Below are 21,085 nucleotides of genomic sequence, written 5' to 3' on the forward strand. Positions count from 1 at the left end.
TTAAAATTCCATTTCAATTCAAGATGTTTTTTGTTCATTTGTTTTTTGTTTTTGTGCAACACACTGCTTTTTAAAATTCATTATTATAATGAATGGCATGCATTATTTAATTCCTCAAGTTGGTATTATAATCTTAAACATTCTACTCCCTAATAGATGGCGCTTTTATCAATACTTTAAATATTTTTAATGGCAACATTTATTTTAAGAATGTCGTGCCGAGCCGAGTCGTCAGTTTGATCTCAAATCAAAACTAACCGTTGTCATTTTAAAACTAGATCATGTTCTTGTACGCTTCAGTTGAATTATATTGCTGTTTTTATTATTCAAATACCATAATATAACCTCGGTTAAGGTGAGTGGACCAGTGCCGCGCTTAAATTGGCTATAAATGCCCTGTAGGATGTCGTTGCTCAAATTTATGAAGTCTAGTTAGGTTCGTGCTTTTCAAGTGAAACCTTCACCGTTGGTAGTTATAAACAAATCGAAGTATACTGTACCTAATTACCAACCTTTTTACAGTATTTTAAGTCTCTGGTTGGCATTTTAAAAAGTCAACTGGCATTAGGGACAAGAGAAAAACATTGACACCGCAACAAAGGGCATTGCGGATGTATGACCATTTTTACGGTCTTAGGTCATAAGTTTGGTTGATCTGATCAAAAGCCAAGATGGTTGACGGCGAGAACAGCAAAACCATAGATACGGTTCAAGTAGCGCTCCGTATCAGGCCCCTGATGCAGCAGGAAATCGACAGAGGGTGTGATGAGTGCATTGAAGCTATATCTGGAGGGAATCAGGTGCAGATCAAGGACCTGGCTTTCACGTACAATTATGTTTTCGCACAACACATAAACCAGCAAGAGTTCTATGACACAGCTGTCAAAGGTCTTATTGGAAAGCTGTTTCAAGGTATTATCCTAATTTTTGTATCAAATTATTGTGGTTAAAAAAATAAAAATATGCTTTACTGCCTGCCTGACTGTTCCATCATCAGATTTCAAAGTAAAATACTACACACTCAAAGTACACTAAGACTATTCTATCAAGCCTAAGCACAGCTAGGGTTCTTTATCCTGTCTTCGAGTTCCAGTGCCTAGTTTAGGTTCGGCTCCATCAACAAATCAGCACTATCACAACATCTCCATAATTATTATTGTATTGTCATCAGACTACACATAAATACAAAGTAGTGTCATAAGAAGTTGGTTAAAATACCTACAACTTTTGAGGCATTTTCTTTCATACTACAAAAGAGAAGTCACCAAATAGGTGCTACCATTCTGAAGTATCATTTCTTCAAGCCATTTTTATTTATAGACATGGATTTCAACTAGAATAGAAACCTCTCTCCTGCAACTGAACTAAATCTGTGCCTCTGTTTTGTCTCTTTCTTAAAAGTAGGAATAGAAAGCTGAAATCAAAAAAATTTAAGGTTTGGTTAAAAATTTGAATTTCTTCACTTCTGATCATTTTGTTTTAATTTATCTACAGGTTACAATGTTACAATATTGGCATATGGCCAGACAGGCTCTGGCAAGACCTACACCATGGGCACAAATTACTCTGGATCTGATGGTGACTCAACAAAATTGGGTAAGAATATTTATTTATTATTTATATATTTATTTTGTTTTATTTAAACTGACCAGCTATTTACCTTTATCTCACCTGATAAGTGCAAATAAGACTGCAGATCAGATGTTTTCAATCGGTATGCGGCGGCACACCACTGCATAGAAATCATTGATACTATTTTAATATATAACTAGCTTTATGGGGTTTTGTACCTAAAGGTGACAACTGGACCCTATTAATAAATAAGCCTCTGTTGTCCGTTATGGAGCCCTCTATGCGCTTTTACTGGTGCGCCGAGAAACTTTGATGAAGGAAAAGTGTGCCGTTAAAACTAAAAGCTTAAAAACGCCTGCTGTAGATGGTTCAGTAATAGACTATTTACTCAGCTCAGTCCTTGAACTACAAATGTGAATTCCTCAGTAATCTGCATTGTTAGATGAAGTGGAAATTAATATTTCATTACGTATTTCCTTCCCTTGCCACAGTGAGTTAGATCTTAAAAAATTAAAACATGTTTTTTAACCTACATGCAATGCATAACTTGGGGCTATTTGTAACTGTAAATAAATAAAAATAGTATGTTGTTTCTTTTTTACTTTCTATTGATCTAGCTAGAACCTAAAATATTTTTTCCCTCTCCCTCGTTTGACAGATGTGAGCAAGGGAGGGTAATATGATTTGGATTCTTACCTTTTTTTTCAACTTGTATACTCCATGTGCTGTATTTAAATATTTTGGCAAACCTCAGGTGTAATCCCGCAAGCAGTAGCGGACATATTTGACTTCATCGAAACCCATGAAGACAAGTATATATTCAAAGTGAATGTGTCCTTCATGGAACTGTACCAAGAGCAGTGCTATGACTTGCTCTCAGGGAAGGAGCGGGGACACTCCATCATTGAGATACGAGAAGATATTAACAAAGGGGTTATACTGCCAGGTGAGAATATTACTGATTACAATAATTACTACATAACATAGACAACATCTTTAACAGTTAGGACTTAAAGAAAAATACCATGTGTGGGATGAATATTAGTTGGTCCAAAATGTGTTGCAAGTGTCCCTACCTACCCACCCTAAGCATTTGGCACACTCTGTGCCGACCTTAGCCATCTAGGAGCTAGTCTAGTTATGCCTTTAGTGCCCTTTTAGATACGACAGTTGGGTGTTTGAATATTCATAATTACTTACTCCTACAATATAAGTCTGTAAAAGTTAATACACTGCATCTAGTTCTCGTTTAGATCAATAAAAATAGGTATTGAAATTAAGTGAGCTGGCACGCTCGGCGCCATAGTACTTGGCGCCCTATGCCCCAAGCTACAAGTTACAATTTACAAGAGGTAGTCTTTGTTTAACAGTATGCATCGAAAAGAGACTACTGCTTGTAAATTGTAACTTATAGCTTCGTGAAATGGGTCACCCCTCTCTAAGCCGGCACTGGGCACACGACCTGCCGAAAACCCTGTACAAAAAATTTAATACAATATTAGCACAGTATTATTTTTGTATCCACCATGTGTGGCTTTGGTTTGGATACTTTTATTCCAAAACTTTAAAAAAAACTTTTGAATATTTCCTATTATCTTTCAGGCATCACGGAGTTAGCAGTCACGTCGACCATGGAGACAATGATGGTACTCGAACAGGGCTCCTCGGGCCGCGTCACCGGCTCCACCGCGATGAACCAGGCCTCCAGCCGGAGTCACGCTGTCTTCACCATCATCATCTCTAAAGAAAGCCGGTCTGACAAGTGAGTATTCTGTATGAGGCTACAATTTATTTTATGTTAAATGACACATCGCGCGGATGCTCCGCGATGATGCTCAATTCGCGCAACGGCGCTAGGTGTCATTCGAATGTCAACGTATTATTAACGCCCACGCAGCGTCAATTTAACGTTCGTGCAGCGAATCTGCGACGGCAATTTTGAAGGTCTGAATCATAAACAAAAAGGAAAAACCCACTTATTTCGCGACATTGCTGCATGAACGTTACGTTGCTTTGTGAGCATTAACTGCTTGTTGCTTGAAGACACAGCTGACGTTGCGGCGTTGCGTTGTTGTGGGCGCTAAAAACGCTCGAAAGGAAAGGCCCTAGTTAACAGGTTTCCTGCCCCATGAGGCACATGTGCCTCATGCGTGACTTTACTGGTACAGTCAAGTGCAAAAATATCAACACGGCCAAAGTTACAAAAATATACACGACCTTAATGTTAAGTGCATAAAGTCGTGTATACATTTTTTTGTAACTTTGGCCGTGTCGATATCTTTGCACATGTGCCTCATGACCAGTGCTGTAAATAATGCAGTTGTTCTTTCGATAAATAATCTTTGGTGTACCTTTTTGCTGCTATATTTGCCTACTACAGTAAAAAAAAACCTGAAAAACATTCTTCTTTTGAACCGTTTCCCCATGATTTATTATTGACCTTCTTTCAGAAACATAGCAACTACTTCCAAGTTTCACCTGGTCGACTTGGCTGGTTCAGAACGCATCAAGAAGACGAAGGCTAGCGGCGAACGACTTAAAGAGGGGGTTAAGATCAACCAGGGCTTGTTGGCCCTCGGTAATGTTATATCCGCCCTTGGGGACGGAACCAACAGGAGCTATATTAGCTATAGGGACAGCAAGCTTACGCGGCTACTACAGGGTAAGTGAATAAATTACAGGCCGAATCCTACGTGAGACCTAAAGCGCCGCGAGCGATCTAATACTAGCCTTTAGCCACCGTTTCGATCGTGTAAACTATTTTTCATCACACTTGCTCGTAAATAGTTGCAACCCCCCAAATAAAACCCTCGACCTTACGGTATCGGCAATTTTTGAAAAAATATTAGTTTTTCTTTTACAAATATACAATTTTACTCGCAAATGTGATGAAAAACATTCTATGTCGCACGGGCGGTACTAGAATTACGAACATCAACTCATTAAAGCCCTCAGTCTTCGACTTCGGGCTTCTAATAGACTCTCGTTCGTAATTCCTTGTTTACCGCCCTTAAGACACAATGTACTAAAAACTGGCAGTCGAATTGAAATATCGGAATTTTACTTAATTCCTACGGGAATTCCCGAAAATGAAGTCGTTCTCTTCATTAACATTGCATAAAAAGCATCTGTCTCAAATATCATGTCTCTAATTTTGAACATGAAACTACCGTGAGACTCACTCATATTAAATATAATGACCCGGATAACTCACGTCTTAAATCGAGTTTAGCTCGACATGTTTCGGGCTAATCCGTAGCCCTTCGTCTCCGGAGCAACGCGACTCAGCGGCTGCTGCAACACGCGCACTGGGGACGAAGCCTAGCAATTGAGATTTATGGATTTTATCCCGATCCTGTAAGAATGTCGGGATAGAATGTAGCGTTTGTGTAATTTCAGAAGCTATCTGCATACTAAATATCATCTAAATCCGTAAACATTTTTTAGCGTGATGGAGTAACAAACGCATGCAGATTCATAAGCTTTCGCGTATTTAACAAATCGGTATATAACCATTTTAGACACACGATTTAAAATGGTTATTCCAATTTGCTAAAATTTCGTATAGCTACGAGATTAACTCAGGCCAGGAACCATCAGTCGATGTATTGATGTCAATAAAGTTCTTGTTTAAATCCAGTGCGAAAGCCCTTCCAAACTCTCGCTTCTATTCCATTCCAACTCTCCATCCCCAGACAGTCTGGGCGGCAACTCGCTGACGCTGATGGTGGCGTGCGTCAGTCCAGCGGACTACAACTTGGACGAGACCGTGTCGACGCTGCGGTACGCGGACCGAGCGCGGCGTATCCGCAACAAACCTATCATCAACCAGGACGCTAAGGCTGCTGAGATCGTCAGGTAACACCACCGATAGTCTCGGAGGCAACTCCCATATGACTCCTGGGACGAACGAGTGGCGGCAATTTCAAAAACCGGCCAAGAGCGTGTTATACACGCCCAAAATAGGTTTCCGTAGCCATTACGAAAAAAATGACATATTTTATACGGAATCTTCCAAGTTTAGGTATATTTTATACCTTAGGCTGCTATTTACTCTTAAACTACTTAACCGTTATAGTTTTCCTTGAAAGTTTGATATACTTAACTACCACTCTGAATTTTTTAAAATTTTTCCATCAACCGGTTTAGATTTTAAGGGGGGGGGGGGAGCTCGAGATAGACAGACAGACATGGTGAAACTATAAGGGTTTCGTTTTTACCATTTTGGCTCCAGAACCCCAAAAATGTAGGGTTGGTGTAAGAATTTTCATGCTAGCACGAATTTTAAGAGATTCGCTGCTTGTGGTGCCATAAATCATCGATGCGCGAGAGATCGTGTCCGGCGTTGTGTAATTTTATTTATTTATTGATAACCGCTTCACGGATTCTTTAAAATGTGCTCGTCGGTTTTAGGTTAGTAATAAAATAAGCAAGGGTAATTTGATAATAGTTTATGAGTCCACCAATCAATTGATTTACTGTCCAGTGCAAAGATATGGACACGGCAAAAGTTACAAAAATATGTATACACGACTTTATTGCACTTAACATTAAGGTAGTAACACATTACTTCTTATGAGCTCTCCCAAACATGTATTTACTGACTATTTATTTATTGCTAAGCTACTAATAATCGTATTTTACATTTAATTGAATATTAATCTTGTTTTTGGGATAAATTAAATAGTTTTTTTTTTATTATAGCTGTCTTGATATTATTGTTTAAGGGGGTCAAATGCCCCTATTAAAATGCGTTTCATTCACACTGGCGATACACAAAACACTCGAACCTTTTAATATTTTTACAGATTAAATAACTTAGTTAACGAGCTGCGGCTACAATTGCTGGGCCAAGCTCCTACCGACAGTGAGCAGAATAACGAGAAGCTTCTAGAGGATATTGAGCGTGAAAAAGCCAGATACGCAGATTTGCTCAAAAAACACAAGCAAGTCACAGAACATCTAAGCAACATGCTCATTGAAAACACAAACTTATGCGAGAAGGCACTCCTAGCAGAAGCAGCAAAGGATAAAATAGAACAAAAACTAAATGAACTAACAGAACAGTGTAATCAAACAATTGAGAACTTAAATGTGTCCGATAATAAAGACGATCCAGCTAATAAAACAACTGTTCTTGAATATATTAAGGAGATCAAGTCTAAGTTGGAGGACTTACAGTCGGTTAACTTTAAGACTAATGAAGAGTTGATAGATCACGAGATTAAACTGTCGTTTGTGAAAGATGAGGGTGAAGAGAGTGAGGATGTGGTGCTGACTGAAGACCAAGCAGTATTAGAAGAGGAGAAGAGGGCTATGGGACAGGTATAATAATATTTTGTTATTCAACTTCTGAATTTTCACTATGGATAATCTGTCTGCAGCTTTCTAACTCTATTTATGTAATTAATTTAATTACTTTGCCAGGCCATATTTATTATAAAATTTATCAATCTTACGCTCTCGCTTCGCCCTCTTTGCGGAATTCCTTAATTGTTCCAATTTATTTTCGTCACAAATGAAACCTCTGAGCAAAATTTCAGCTTTCTAGGCCTGAATTACTGAACTGATGATGGACTGAATGTTGATCAGTGAATCAGTCAGACTCAGATATTGATGTTTATGTATAGGTACTATGAATCTGAGTATTGATGATTGAGTTTATCAATGTACTAAACTCACTGTCTTTTGACCAGAAATTATCAATGTGTGCATATGGACATGATAAGTACACTCGAAACAAATGAATCGTGAGCCACTGTGGAACCTTTTCGTAGAAAAAGTCATAGTGACATCGCATTGCTTGACAGCAAGGGAATTTATTATGCCACTTATTGTGAACACCTTCTACAGTGGGTCAGGAATCAAATGGTTCGACTGTACATGCACACTGGTAAACATCTTCACTGCACTGTTCAAAAGAGCATGACTATATTTATCTGATCCTCCTTTACTAATACTATAAGTTTATTATTACCGTGTTTTTGTTTCCGCCATCTATTATTAACATAACTGTAAGTTCCTGTGCTCTAATGGTTGTCTGGAAGAGATCGCTTTTGAGCGATAAGACCGCCTATTGTCTACCATGTATTTTGTGTTCATATGTACAATTTTGTACTGATTTGTGGTGTGCAATAAAGAATACATATTTGTATTTGTATTAATTGTATTATAACTTTGTTTTATAGGTGGCACTAAACCAAGAGCTACAGGAGCTCAACCGAGCAATGGCGATCAAAGCTTCAGTGGTCCAAGCCATTCTAGCCAACAATAAAGACATGCTAGACAGTCACAATAATCTCAGAGAGAATGAAGAGAGGATAGCGCTCTTGGAGAAAGAGAAGGAAGAACTTGTGCAGCAGTTGAGGAATAATAAGGTAAGGCCGTTTCGAACTGATCTATAACATCTATAAACTCTGTCCCTCCATTGTGACTGTGGTTAGGGTATACCAACAGTCCAACAGACTACAATTTTGTCTCTCTACTTCTACGTAAACGAGGTAGAAATGCATTGAGTATCAAGAATGATAAATGGTCTGCGTGCTAGCGGCTCTAGTTAACCTTTTACCCAACGACAGCTCTATGCAGCAATATTTAATAGTGTAAAGAAATATTTACGCTATGTCGTAAATTTCACACTGTCTTTGCTATTTATCCGAAATTGCGAGATCTTTTCAGATTTCGTGGCCAGGAGATTACCTTTTTCAGTCATGTCCGTGAATCGGCCAAATCTACACAAAAATCTGACCTTTCTCCTTCTACAAGTACAAAATGAATTTGTTAAAAATATGATACGCTTTAAAGTTAATCCTTCATAGCTAAACAACAAAGAACTGTGATTAACTTTGTAGTGCGTGTTTAAATTGGCTGGATCCGGAAAAAGGTTATAATTCTTTCAAATCAGTACTATAAAATTTTTCTTTTATAACATAGAGTAAGGACCCGTCCCACGAAGAGCGCCGCACCAAGGTTCAGACCCTTGAAGCAGAAATCAGCGAGCTGAAGAAAAAGTGCCAGCAGCAAGCCTCCGTCATCAAGACCAAAGAAAAGAACGAGGCTAAGATAGCTTCTCTAAACGCCGAACTCAAGGCTATGAAGGCTACTAAGGTGATTATAATGTTAATTGACTTTTGGGGTTTGGAAATTCGTATTCTAGATAGATCCTTTGGTAGACGGAGGTACGCCCCGTAAAACTACAACAGCTCGGCTCGACACGACGTTATATCATGTGAACACAATCATTCTTGTGTTCTAAGGGTCAGTGCTTCTAGTACGACTTTGTATCAATGCTTGAAGTACCAAAAAGAGCCTTAAATTTTCCAAGCTTTTGTTTGACTTGCTAAGTTAGTATGTTTAAGTCTAAAGCCTAGTTTAGATTAGACCTGCAAGAAAAATTCGCTTTCTTGCACTCTATTAAAAAAATACTAACCTAGCTTTAAGATTACTATGAATAGCTAAATAAACGATTCGAAATGAAGATATATTAATATAATATAATATTATTACATCAAAAGGTGAAAATAATCCGTCAAATGCGCGAGGAAAGCGAGAAGTTCCGCAAATGGAAGGCGGATAACGAGCGGGCCATGCTGCGTCTGCGCAACGAGGATCGTAAACGCGCCACCGCCATGGCCAAGATGGAGTCGCTGCACGCCAAACAGCAGAACGTGCTCAAGCGGAAAATGGAGGAAGCTGTCGCGGTTAACAAGAGGCTAAAGGTAATTAAATTACTCTTCATTCTCTAACCACAGGGTGTACATTCAACTACAAAGAGATTGAGATATCAAAATATATATACACTACTTTATTCACTTAACGTGAAGGTTGGCGCATACATATTTTTGTAATGAACTAAAATAATTTCTTTGCTCACCCTTTATGATAGCTACACGCTTAATGCAAGATATGCGTGTTCATGCAGTTCCTTCACCTCCACACTGCAAGAACACACACAAATCACACAAAGCCATCTATCACCACCACACTACACTGACGCGTTTCGAACTCAACCAGAGCTCATCTTCAGACCAACACAACCGTACGCCATGCTACCAGATGTTAACCAGGTGTTGAGTTCGATCTCTTTGTAGTTGGCTGTACAGTATGTGCAATTACTTATTATATTGTTTAAATAGCTATCCACAGAAAAGTTCTTCAATTCTATGTCTGTTTTTCTCAACTGCCTGAAGGAGGATTGTTTTTCAATTTTATGCAAAATCGTAGCTTGTAGTTATTGTATCTTGGAAGAAAGGTAAGGAAGGACTAATGACTTTTTATTGTACAGTCGCCAACAAATCTTTCGGAGCGGCCAAGGTAGTCAAAAATATCGGAGCATGCACTCTATTCTCAAGGCATTAGAGTTCACGCTCCGATATTTTTGATCACCTTGTTTGCTCCGAAAAGTCTGAAGGCAACTGTACAGTCAAGGAAACTGCGTCACGTGCCAGGGAACCTTTGTGTTAAGCCCCATTTAGAATATGCGAGAACTTCCATGCAAGTTTCACTACATTGCGGTATTTGGTTAATCAACTGTATTCATTGCCCCTGAATAATCTGCGATGTAATGCAACTTGTATGCTTGTATGTTTTAAGGTTATTTATTGCCACGACAGCAGTATTGTATTATCTTTTACACAGAGCGACGTCACTTCTTCCTTGTCTATGGTTTTAAATTTTTTACGTCTGACTGGGGCAAAGGAACTGGCTCATGCATACATGTTTAACGTTTGGGCTCCACAGAAAATCAGTGTTACTGCACATAATGTGCGGCAACACATGCTGAGTGGAGACCCTTTTTGGTGACGTGTCACCATGTAACATAGTTTTAGTCTTAGTTTTAGGTCGTCCTTATGGAGCCAAAATAATTCTTCTTCTTTCCTTCTTTCTTTCTTTCTTATGCAAGTTCTTGACATCCCATTCCCGTACATTTGCCAAAGAAATCATAGCGAAATTTAGTTTAGTTTATTAAAATACAATAAGCAGTGTAATATTTTTAAACTACAAATTTACACGGCTATCGTAATTTTCCAGGAAGCTCTGGACAGGCAGAAGCAGACGCAGATGAAGCGAAGCGCCAAGGGCAACGTGAAAGCAGGCGCCGTGCAGCAATACATCGAGCAAGAGTTAGAGGTGCATCTCAGCATCGTAGAGGCTGAGAAGTCTCTGGAAGAACTTATGGAGTACAGGTTAGTGTTCAGCCAATTAAAAAAACGAAAGGCTGCGAAATCCTTTGAGACGACATTAAACCAAGTAACAATAGTATATTATTGCCGAGGCCGGGAAAAAGCAGTTCGTAGTCCGTCAATAAATAAGAGTATGAATCCACGAATTGTCATTTCCGCTAAAGCATATTTATATAGTGCTTTGCTCCAATAATGCGAGGAAATAAAGCAAAATCCTAAAATATTGAATTAAATGCTTGGTGCTCAGACGTTTTCTTAGAGAAACTAACATCTGGTCTGGTAGCATGGTGAACGGTTGTGTTGCTCTGAAGATGTGCTCTGGTTGAGTTAGAAACACCTCAGTGTATTGTGGTGGTGGTGATAGATGGGTTTGTATGATTTGTGTGTGTTCTTAGAGTGTTGAGTTGGAGGAACTGCATGTACACACATTTCTTGCATAAAGGTAGCTATCATAAGGTCACGGGTGAGCAAAGTTATTGTTTCAGTTCATTGGCCGCAAAGTAACGCCTGATTCAATGAACTATTCTTTTTAATGAATAAAGTTGTAAATCCCCTACTTTATCACTTCAAAGTTAATATATACACACACGCACACACACACACACACACACACACACACACACGCACGCACGCACGCACGCACGCACGCACGCACGCACGCACGCACGCACGCACGCACGCACGCACACACACACACACACACACACACACACACACACACACACACACACATACACACACACACACACACACACACACACACACACACGCACGCACGCACAACGGACAAACTTATAACACCGCTCTTTTTGCATCGGGGGTTAATAACAGTAAGACAACGAGGGTCATAGCCAAGCGAATTAGTTCGTTGAAGTGGCAATAGGCCGGCCATATAACATGGAGAACAGATGGCCGTTGTGGCCTAAAAGTTGGCCAAATGGAACCGTTTCATTTTAATTTAAGAAACACTGGTTTACAGGTCAATCCGATTCTACTTAGGTATTGGATATGATTTTAGCTTCTTAGTATTAGCTAGACATTTTCTTTATAGAGCGTGGATAACGGAGCAAATTGAAAACCTACGCAATGCCCCAGATAACGAAGAGAGCCGACAAAAGATGGCGGAACTCGAAGACAATCTGGCGCTTCGCAAGGCACAGATATCCGATCTGCAACAGAAGATCCTAACTGCTGATCAAGGTAATTAAATCTATCTATTTATGAATTTTATAATTATTTATAAATAAAAATCAATTGCCAAATGAATCGCATCATCTCAGAGCGGCTGGACTTATTTGACTAATTCTATTTTTGTTGTTTGTTAACGTTAGGGCAAGGTATGTATATAAGAAAATGCTTAAAAAATACACGAACGAAATAAGTTCATACAGGAATATTTGGTCTCATTTTCTTCACCTGTGCGAAGTCTTGGCTGATAGCTTTATATAAACCTTCTACATTTAGCTTGGTAATGTTGCACTGTCTGGGATATAATCAATATAAATAACCGTAATTTTTTCTTGTTATGTGGTGTCGTAAAAACACAATATTGATTTTACTTAATTTTTGTAATTTTCCATCAGAGAACAAATCTCGAACGCAATGGGATAACATCCAATCCATGCTTGAAGCGAAAGTTGCCCTCAAATGCTTGTTCGACCTTCTTGTTGACGCAAAGAAGGAACTCCAGAATCAGAGCGAGAAGGGCTACCAGGCTCGCTACGAAGAGGTGAAAGAGGCGCACGATCGGCTGGTCATGGACTTTGAGAATAGCAAAGCTGAGTTTGAACAGAAACTGGCTACCTTCAAGCTGCAGAGTGAACAGAAGGTGAGAGAGCGAGGATTTTTTTTAATATTTTCATGGAGTGAATCCCCACTATGTCACCTGATGAATGAAATGAAGCCAAAGTAATTTGCTGACTTGATAACAGCTTATGCACTATAAACGATGACCGATGGATGTAAATTTGAATTTGTATTTAATATAGGGTACTTTCGTTGATCTTTGATGCCATGCGAAAATGTCTTCCACGCTGTCTGCGCGGCAGCGAAAAATCTAATCGTTAATACTATGTATTTGTTTTCGGTTTACCAGACATGATTTGAACCTTTTATGGGTTTACGCCAATAGTGGCGCATGGCGTAAACCCTAAGGCCGCTTGTAGACGTCCGTTGTTTTCTCCGGACAACGGACCGTTTTTTTGGGTGCTGTACGGTTAAGTCGCCGGACAAGTGACCGGTGCATGTACACACATTCATTGTAAGCCATACAAAACCGCAAGTCCGGCAAAATAAAACGGTCCGTTGCCCGGTGAAAACAACGGGCATCTACAAGCGGCCATAGGAGGTGTACATTCAAATCGTATCTGGCAATTTGTAAATACAGTGGAATCCGGTTATAACGACGGCCAAGGGACCGGTGATATTACGTCGTACTAACCGGACGCCGTACTAAACGATTCGATGTACTTTCATGGTGTCTCATATTAAAACCAAACATATGCCTATACTTACGTCGCTAAAAACGGCTGGTTGTTAAATACGAAGTCGTACTAAACGGACTACACTGTATCCGCATTCATTAATCAACTACCAGCGTGTATATTTTTCATTTTTCTACGAATTTTTAAATTACTATCGACGAATGATACAAAAAACGCGCTGTTTCTAGCGACGACTTATGGCATCACGGGCAGTGAGTTTTTGCCATTAGTATCATTAAAAACTTGAGTCCCAAGTCCATATTTTCTTTATACAGGTATCTGCGTTAGTGGCACTTCAACGCGGCGTGGTTGGCAACAAAAGCCAGGCCTGCCAACATCTGCAGAACGTAATCCAGTACCAACAAGAGAGACTGGACCAAGTCGAGGCAGAAAATGTATGTAGAATACTTAGTATACATTGTCTTGAATGGATTTGATAGTAAATAGTGGAGTAAATTGGTGTTTTTTTATTGTAATGTGTAGTTTAGTAGAAATATGTATGGAACTGAGTGAATACTCAGAATTAAGATGAAAATATGCAATTGACAATGAAATGTTAAGTCAACTGAAATAATTTAGGATCTATAAAAACGGTCACGGTTGTCATAAATCTATCCCATTTCGATAGACTGGAGAATTTCGACGATTAGAGAAAGAATTGCAAATTGGTAGGGTGAATGAAACAGCCTAATTTTACTTAGTCCCACAAAATGTCCTAATTAATTTATCTGGAAACTTCCTTTATATGTTACTAAAATTGTTTATTTCATGGCAACACATGGCACTTGCAGGTGGTAGGACCTTGTGCAAGGTCCGCCCGGATTGCTACCACCATCTTGCTCGCTAATCCTGCCGTAAAGCAGCAGTGCTTGCACTGTTGTGTTTCGGCGTAGAGAGTAAGACAGCCGGTGAAATTACTGGCACTTGAGGTATCCCGTCTTAGGCCTCTAGGTTGGCAACGCATCTGCAATACCCATGGTGTTGCAGATGTTTATGGGCGGTGGTGATCTCTTACCACACACTTACAGAATAATAAAAACGGAACCCTAAAAAGGATTTTCCACAAAAATATTTAGGATAGACCACTAATGTACAAACATTTTGGGCAGAGCTTAAATAGTATAGTTTAGGCTGCTAATTTTAACTGGAATTTAGTTGCGCATGACTGAGTGGCTACAGGTAGTTAAAATTTTAATCAGATAGTTGAAATAAAATCTACCTGGCTGGGCGTGTTTTTCAACGCAAAGACCTTTTATGAATTAAGTACCATTTTTTAATGGAGCTTGTTTGGTTTCCTCTGTATTCTACGAAGATGAAAATGCAATTGGAAGGCCTAACTATTCCAAACCATTAACGCATGTTCCGATTAATCAATTTTTCATCGAGCTCGATACCACCATATGCTTTGTTAGCACTTTCTTTACCACTTTCTCTTAGGAAGTGATGTATTCCATAGGGAATTATCAAGAGACAAGTCTTAGCTTCAAAGTCTAACTTTGCCGTTTGTAATTTTTAGAAAAAGCTCGTTGACGAACTAGATGAAATCCGCACAGCAACGACAAATGGTAACACTAAGAAGCCCAAGATCAAGAAGGAGCCTTCGAAAGAGAAGAAAACTGAATACGTGGAGTTGACTGAGGAAGAGGATGATGACTTGGAGAATGACGATGACGATCCAGACTGGAGGGCCACGCCGCTCTGTAAGCGGATTCAGGTATGATGAGAATGATTATTTCTTTTCATCTCTCCTGTTCGGAAAGTTTAATGTTCATGGGTAGATAGCCGGGTGGAAAATTGCGTTTTCATCTCTTGGGTAGAAAGTATTTTTTTTGTAATTTTTCGATTAGCCACGGAGTCGAAGATAATTGAGTTTCGTCAATGACACTTTTTTTTCACGTTTCGGCATGACCATCTAGATTCACGTCGTAACCAAGAAGCTTATATACCTACAACACTGTAGGTTGAACGCCGAACATCTGTTTGAAACAAGAAATTTGATCTTTATTACGTCACGAACATATTCCATCTCTTTCTTTAGTTAGGTTAAGAAAGAGATGGAAGTCAGTCGTGAAATGTGAAAGAAAGAGATGGAATATATAAATAAGTAATAAAGGTCAAACTTCTTCGTTCGGCGTTGAACCTCCAGTTTTGTATGTATATTTATAAGCTCCTTGGTCGTGACCAACTCGATTTTTTTTATAGTCGGCCGTGGCAAGTGGCCAGGTCGAAAAGGTACCGTTGGAGGTTGGATATACAGTTGTGGTCATATAATTAAGAACGATTTTTTATAGAGAAGATTTTTTCAAACTGACAAGTGTTACTAACTGTATGTATATTTTTGTACTTCTCTCGGTATCGTAAAACTTTTCCTTACTAGCGGTAAATTCATTTATACATATAATTGGCTAAAAAATAAATAGATAAACTTTATATATTACATCTAAACCTAGTATTACTACTTACTGGCTGGTCATATAATTAAGAACGCTGAATAGTTTATTTTTTATTCAAATTTAAATAGAGAACGGACCGCCGCTTTGTGCTTTTAGGTTATTATTTGAATAATTTTGGCGCCATTTAGTGCCGTAAAAGTCTTAAAGGCGATTGCTTCATATAAAAACAACGGGGGAAAATAAAAGTTGTGATAAATCTACAAGAAAAGTAATACTAAAACTTCGCGACAAGAATTGGTCGTATAAACACATAGCCGATCATCTGCAATGTTCAAAAACTATGGTTTTCCACGCCATAAAGCATTTTGCTACGTATCAAACTACTTCAAATGTTCCGCGTGTACCTAGACAAAGAAAGTCATCTCGTCGAGATGATCGAAATATCGTTCGTTTGGCAAAACAAAATTCTTTTAAAGGGTCTAATGAGTTGAGAAAAGAATATTTTGGCGAAAACAACCCTTCAGCAATCTCGGCACGCAGTATTCGAATGCGTTTGGTAGAAGAAAAGTTGCACGGAAGGATAGCAAGGAAGGTGCCTATGTTGAAACGGTGTCATAGGCAAGCCCGGCTTGCATTTGCAAGAAGATATGAAAACTGGACAGTCAGACAGTGGAAAAACGTTCTTTTTTTCTGACGAGACAAAAATAAATAGGGTATGTTCTGATGGCAAACGATATGTAAAACGGCCTCCAAATAAAGCGTCCGACCCAAAGTACACAAAAGTTACTTTAAAGCATGGCGGGGGAAATGTAAAAATTTGGGGATGTTTTTCTGGACATGGTGTTGGACCTGTTAGGCTGATAGAAGGAAACATGGATCAATTTCAATACAAAAACATACCGGAAGAAACAATGTTACCATATGCTGAAGGCGTGCTTCCGGTTATTTGGACATTCCAGCACGACAATGATCCCAAGCATACTGCATGTACCGTTAAGGAATTCCTCACAACGCAATCAGTTTCTGTCTTAGATTGGCCAGCCAACAGCCCCGATCTTAACCCAATAGAGCATCTTTGGTGCGAAGTCAAGAAAAAAGTTTCAAATCGACAGTGTGGCAATTTAAGAGAACTGTATGACGTATTCTTAGAAGAATGGAACTCTATCTCTCTTGCGAAATGTCAAAAATTGATAGATTCAATGCCTCGCCGGTGTAAGGCAGTAATAAAAAGCCGTGGACATGCTACTAACTATTAATTTTAGTTAAAATGTATTAGATTGCTTTTTTTTCTGTACAAACTTCACGTTAGTGTGATTTAGTTAATCTAAGTTTCAAATAAAAAAACTTTCGAGCAGTTCAATAAATCGTTCTTAATTATTTGTCCAGCTTCATTACTATTTGAATTTGTTACTAAAGAGAATAAAAACAAAATTTGTAAAAAAATGTCAGTAATTTTATTCTTTATTCTAAATCCCGTTTGCTCTATTCATGTGGCTATTTCATAACGTAACTAGTTACTTCTAAGAAGGACCCACGACTACATATGACATGATTTAGTTAAAAATAATCTGGAACTTCAAATCGTTCTTAATTACGTGGCCACCACTGTAAGTAAATTCAATTTACTGAATACTGAAATTAATAATTTTTTTTGTACTATTTTACTTTCCTCATAGTCGAAATGTCTAACTCGGGTGAAATTACCCATTTCCCCAAGAACTATTGGCGCTCTCACTTCGTTTGAGCGCCAGAAATATCTCAGGTGAAATGGGTCACTTTCCACCCTTGGTTAGCAATCTACTAAAAATTGGTCAGGTGTTAGTGTAGATTTTTGATACGACCAAAATTGAGTTTGTAGTGAGCTGTAGAGAAGCAAATAATTATAAATAAAAAGAAAAATCAAGTCTGCCAGACAGCCCGCCACTATACCGCTGCACTACCACGCTCATGACTGACATCTTAACGCGTAAAATTTGCACTAAAAATCAAAACACGCGCTTTCACGGATCACCCATACCTTGTAAAGTATTACTTAGGGCATAAATACGGCTATAGCGTCATAATATATAATATATACATCCATACATGGTGGCTCATCGTGAATTAAAGCCTTGACCGTACCTAATATCTCAAACATTCCCAGGCGCACCGCTCCCGTCTAACAATGAACTTCACCGCGGCCGATTCAACGACCGAACAGTCGCGCGAGCCGCGCGCCATCAAACGGGACAGCGGCGGCACTACGCACTGCACTTGCCGCGGCAGCTGCTCCACCAAGATGTGCGGCTGTGTGAAGGCTGACAACGGCTGCGGCAGCGGCTGTCGCTGCCAGCCCGCGCTCTGCAAGAACAAGAGAATCGTGTCGGGGAACACGTCGGATAGCGAGGAGAAGGAGAACACGGTGCGTTGGAAGGGTATCTTACATACGGCATATGTCTATCTACGCCAAGGTGGCTGCAATGGACCGAGCCTAACCGCTTGGCTCAACTGAGTTGAGACTCAGTCCAGAAGCCCTGTCCTGTATCGTAATCTGTATCGTAATCAAATGTCAGATTTCGCATACAAAAACTGTCATTTGATTGCGATCGCGAGCGTCAGAAACGATAGGCAATACGGCCTCAGGGCCTTCGCTGAACGCGAGAACGCGTATGATGCACGATCGAAGATCACACGTTTGCTTGTAAACTTAGTTCGCGTTTATGAGCACTGTGATACTCCGGCCCTGGTTCTGCCCACTTTTGTTTGGTGCAATCTCAGCCACGCGCCGGACCCTTAAACCTAGCTCGGTGAGCCGATATGCCTTTAGCGACTCCTATCGCCATCTAGTGAGCATATACAGAAGCTCCAACATCCTGCATCACGCTATCGAAGTTTTTCTCAACTCTGACGCATATATACGACTTCCGACACTCTTCCTTCGGACTTCGGTACCCAAGCATAACGTCTACTTGTAGAGAGATCTGTCTATTGCAGCCTTGCCCACGTGGCCTTACCTTTGGGCTTGTTTACTGCTCCGTTTAAAAAATTACAAATTTTTAATTATCCTTTATTTGCTTACAGCCTACCAGTGTCCTGGACACCACACCACCCTCCTACTTCGGTTCTAAGTAAGTATCTTGCCACACTTCTTCACATATTCCTTCCTAACCTAACCAAAACTTTGTCAATAGATTGAACCTATCATCAAACTCGCTGCAAGAATCAAGTCTAGACTCGAACAGAGACAAGCTCATGCTTAAAAGAGAAGCCCGACCATCGTCAAACAGAAGCTTGCGAACTGAGAACAGAACACAAAAATGGATGTTCGCATTACTTTTATATAACACATGCGTCGCCCCTATGTCTTCATATTGTGCCAACAATATTGTCCAATACGGAATGGACGTAGCTAAATACAACGTTATAGCGAATATATTGAAACTACTGATGCGGGAGGTTACTTAGCAATTACAACGTATTGGGGACTATGCTCTTACTGATTGCAATATAAATATTTATCCATGTTAAGCGACGTCTGTGCACACGACAACTAAATTACAACAGTATAGGGTTAGATTTCTTACGCGTGGAATAAAATATAGTCTTCAGCCAGATGATTTCTCAAATTGGTTCAGTAGTTTCAAATTTATGTTAATTGAATCTGTTTTATGACTTTTAGTTTCATAATTCGCACTAGAAATAGACCAACACAGTAACATATTAGCCTTTTTCGGAACGCGTTTATTAAATGACATCATTTCATTAGGTTTCTTTCACCAAGCATCGCTATAGTTACAATTATCTATATAAGTCTCTATCTGGCATCAATTTCTAATGCTTTTAAAGACCGATCATATAAAAGTTAATAAACTATACTATTTTTACCTTGCTTCTCGACTACAGACAGTGTACTATCAGTCAAATAAGTGGTCTACCAATTTTTAAACAGGTTCCTATCAAATAAATATGTCGCTAAAGTCGAACTTTCAAGTTGACAGACACGTTTATTGGCATTATTGTTTTATGACATGAAAACGATTATCAACTTTAGGGTGGTAGACCACATATTTGGCTGATGGTACCACAGTTAGTTTGTTAACTAACATACACGTGTCGCACAGACATAACTGTTAAAAATAGTATAGTTAATTGATATGACGTCTTCAAAGTAACACCTGAAAGTAATATGTTTAATAATAATTTCCCCCAATATCTAAAAGAAGCTTATGGGCCGCAGTTGAAAACGTAAATAGTTAAAACATAACAATTACTTAGCTAATGCAGTTAGTAATTCACAAATATTTCTACTTGAGAAATCATAGGTAGATGTTACGTGTACACAGACGACGCTTTAACACAAGTTTCCTGATTGTTAAAGGAGAAACGAGAATAAATATTCGTTTTACAAAAACTTGTCTGGGATTTGGCACATTTTTAAAAAGAAGGACGACGTGAAAGTCTTGCACGACTCAGTAAGTGCATAGTTCTGCAAAGTATATTCTTGTTTGCCGTAATTTGAGTAATGTACTATTGTTTTAGTAACAGCTTTTAGTTTAGACGATAGTACCTTTTGCTGTGCAGAACTATGACTGCTGAGTTCATGTAGATGTAAATTAGAAAGCTGTTTTTTTAACGTCTTTTTTTTCTGATTTTATTCAATTTCTTTCAGAAATCACCCTAATCTAACATTTGTTAAGAAGAGGCAAAGGAGTTACTTCTTCTCTAACGACAATAAAGGTAAATTTAGGTTTTAAAATTATATATTTATTAATGTTTTTTAGAATACAAGTGCCTTTGCAAATTTACTTTCTGTTCATACTTCCGAGGCACCTACTAAATTTCTTTAAAACCAAGGTAAAATAATTCTAACTCAACCTTATTTTGTTTGCAGACTGAATAAACGGACAACGGACTGGATCTGCGGGATAGTATTTATTATATAATATCCTAATGTTTTTATTAATTATTAGTCGTTACAAATTTACTGGTGAGTTAATTACTCCAGCAGGCCTAAATGACATTTTACTTATGAAATTAGGAAGTTATAACAAAATAAATTCATATTTATTTAGTCGTTTCTTTTTATTTACGGTGGCACATTTTTTGTTTGGGATTCAGTCGATCTCTGTCGCTCAAGTGAATAACGAAGTACTACTTCTCTTTCGTTCCAGCGAATAAAAGAAAAGTGAAGTAATCATTACTTAAAAATTCAAAATGTTTTTATTGTTGAGAACAATCAACAATGTTTGAATTAAAGTATACCGAGAGAACACTGAAATTAAAAAGCACCTACAAGAAATGTTTTGTAAACGAGCTAGATATTGAAATTTATCTTCTTTGTGTTAAAACTACTCGTAAAGCTCAAGATTAATACCAATTTTTAAACACGTGGTCGAGTTTCATGTGCATCCCTGTCATGCTGAATGCTTCCTGTGTCATCTGGTCAGCTCATACACATTTATCATATTTAATTTTT

General features: G+C 38.7%; 1 protein-coding gene across 4 annotated transcripts; it reads left to right on the forward strand.

Annotated features, from left to right (window-relative positions):
- The first annotated feature begins 222 nt into the window (after nt 1-222).
- Klp3A (kinesin-like protein 3A) lies at nt 223-20,680 on the forward strand. 4 transcript variants are annotated; one of them, XM_074094557.1, is made up of 22 exons: nt 223-355; nt 523-912; nt 1,495-1,596; nt 2,327-2,518; nt 3,175-3,334; nt 4,023-4,234; nt 5,268-5,430; nt 6,381-6,897; nt 7,761-7,949; nt 8,506-8,679; nt 9,087-9,290; nt 10,603-10,757; nt 11,806-11,954; nt 12,338-12,582; nt 13,513-13,632; nt 14,754-14,951; nt 17,774-18,031; nt 18,691-18,737; nt 18,801-18,932; nt 19,988-20,081; nt 20,279-20,346; nt 20,501-20,680. In XM_074094557.1, the coding sequence occupies exons 2-21, from the start codon at nt 672-674 to the stop codon at nt 20,288-20,290; spliced, it is 3,564 nt and encodes a 1,187-aa protein (XP_073950658.1). In that variant the 5' UTR covers nt 223-355; nt 523-671; the 3' UTR covers nt 20,291-20,346; nt 20,501-20,680. The 4 variants fall into 4 exon arrangements, with proteins under 4 accessions (XP_073950658.1, XP_073950657.1, XP_073950655.1 ...); XM_074094556.1 differs by lacking the exon at nt 19,988-20,081 and having other exon boundaries at nt 223-436; nt 18,801-19,065; XM_074094554.1 differs by lacking the exon at nt 19,988-20,081 and having other exon boundaries at nt 18,801-19,065.
- The last annotated feature ends 405 nt before the right edge of the window (nt 20,681-21,085 follow it).

Source organism: Choristoneura fumiferana, chromosome 11, assembly GCF_025370935.1.
Source record: "Choristoneura fumiferana chromosome 11, NRCan_CFum_1, whole genome shotgun sequence".
NCBI lineage: Eukaryota > Metazoa > Arthropoda > Insecta > Lepidoptera > Tortricidae > Choristoneura > Choristoneura fumiferana.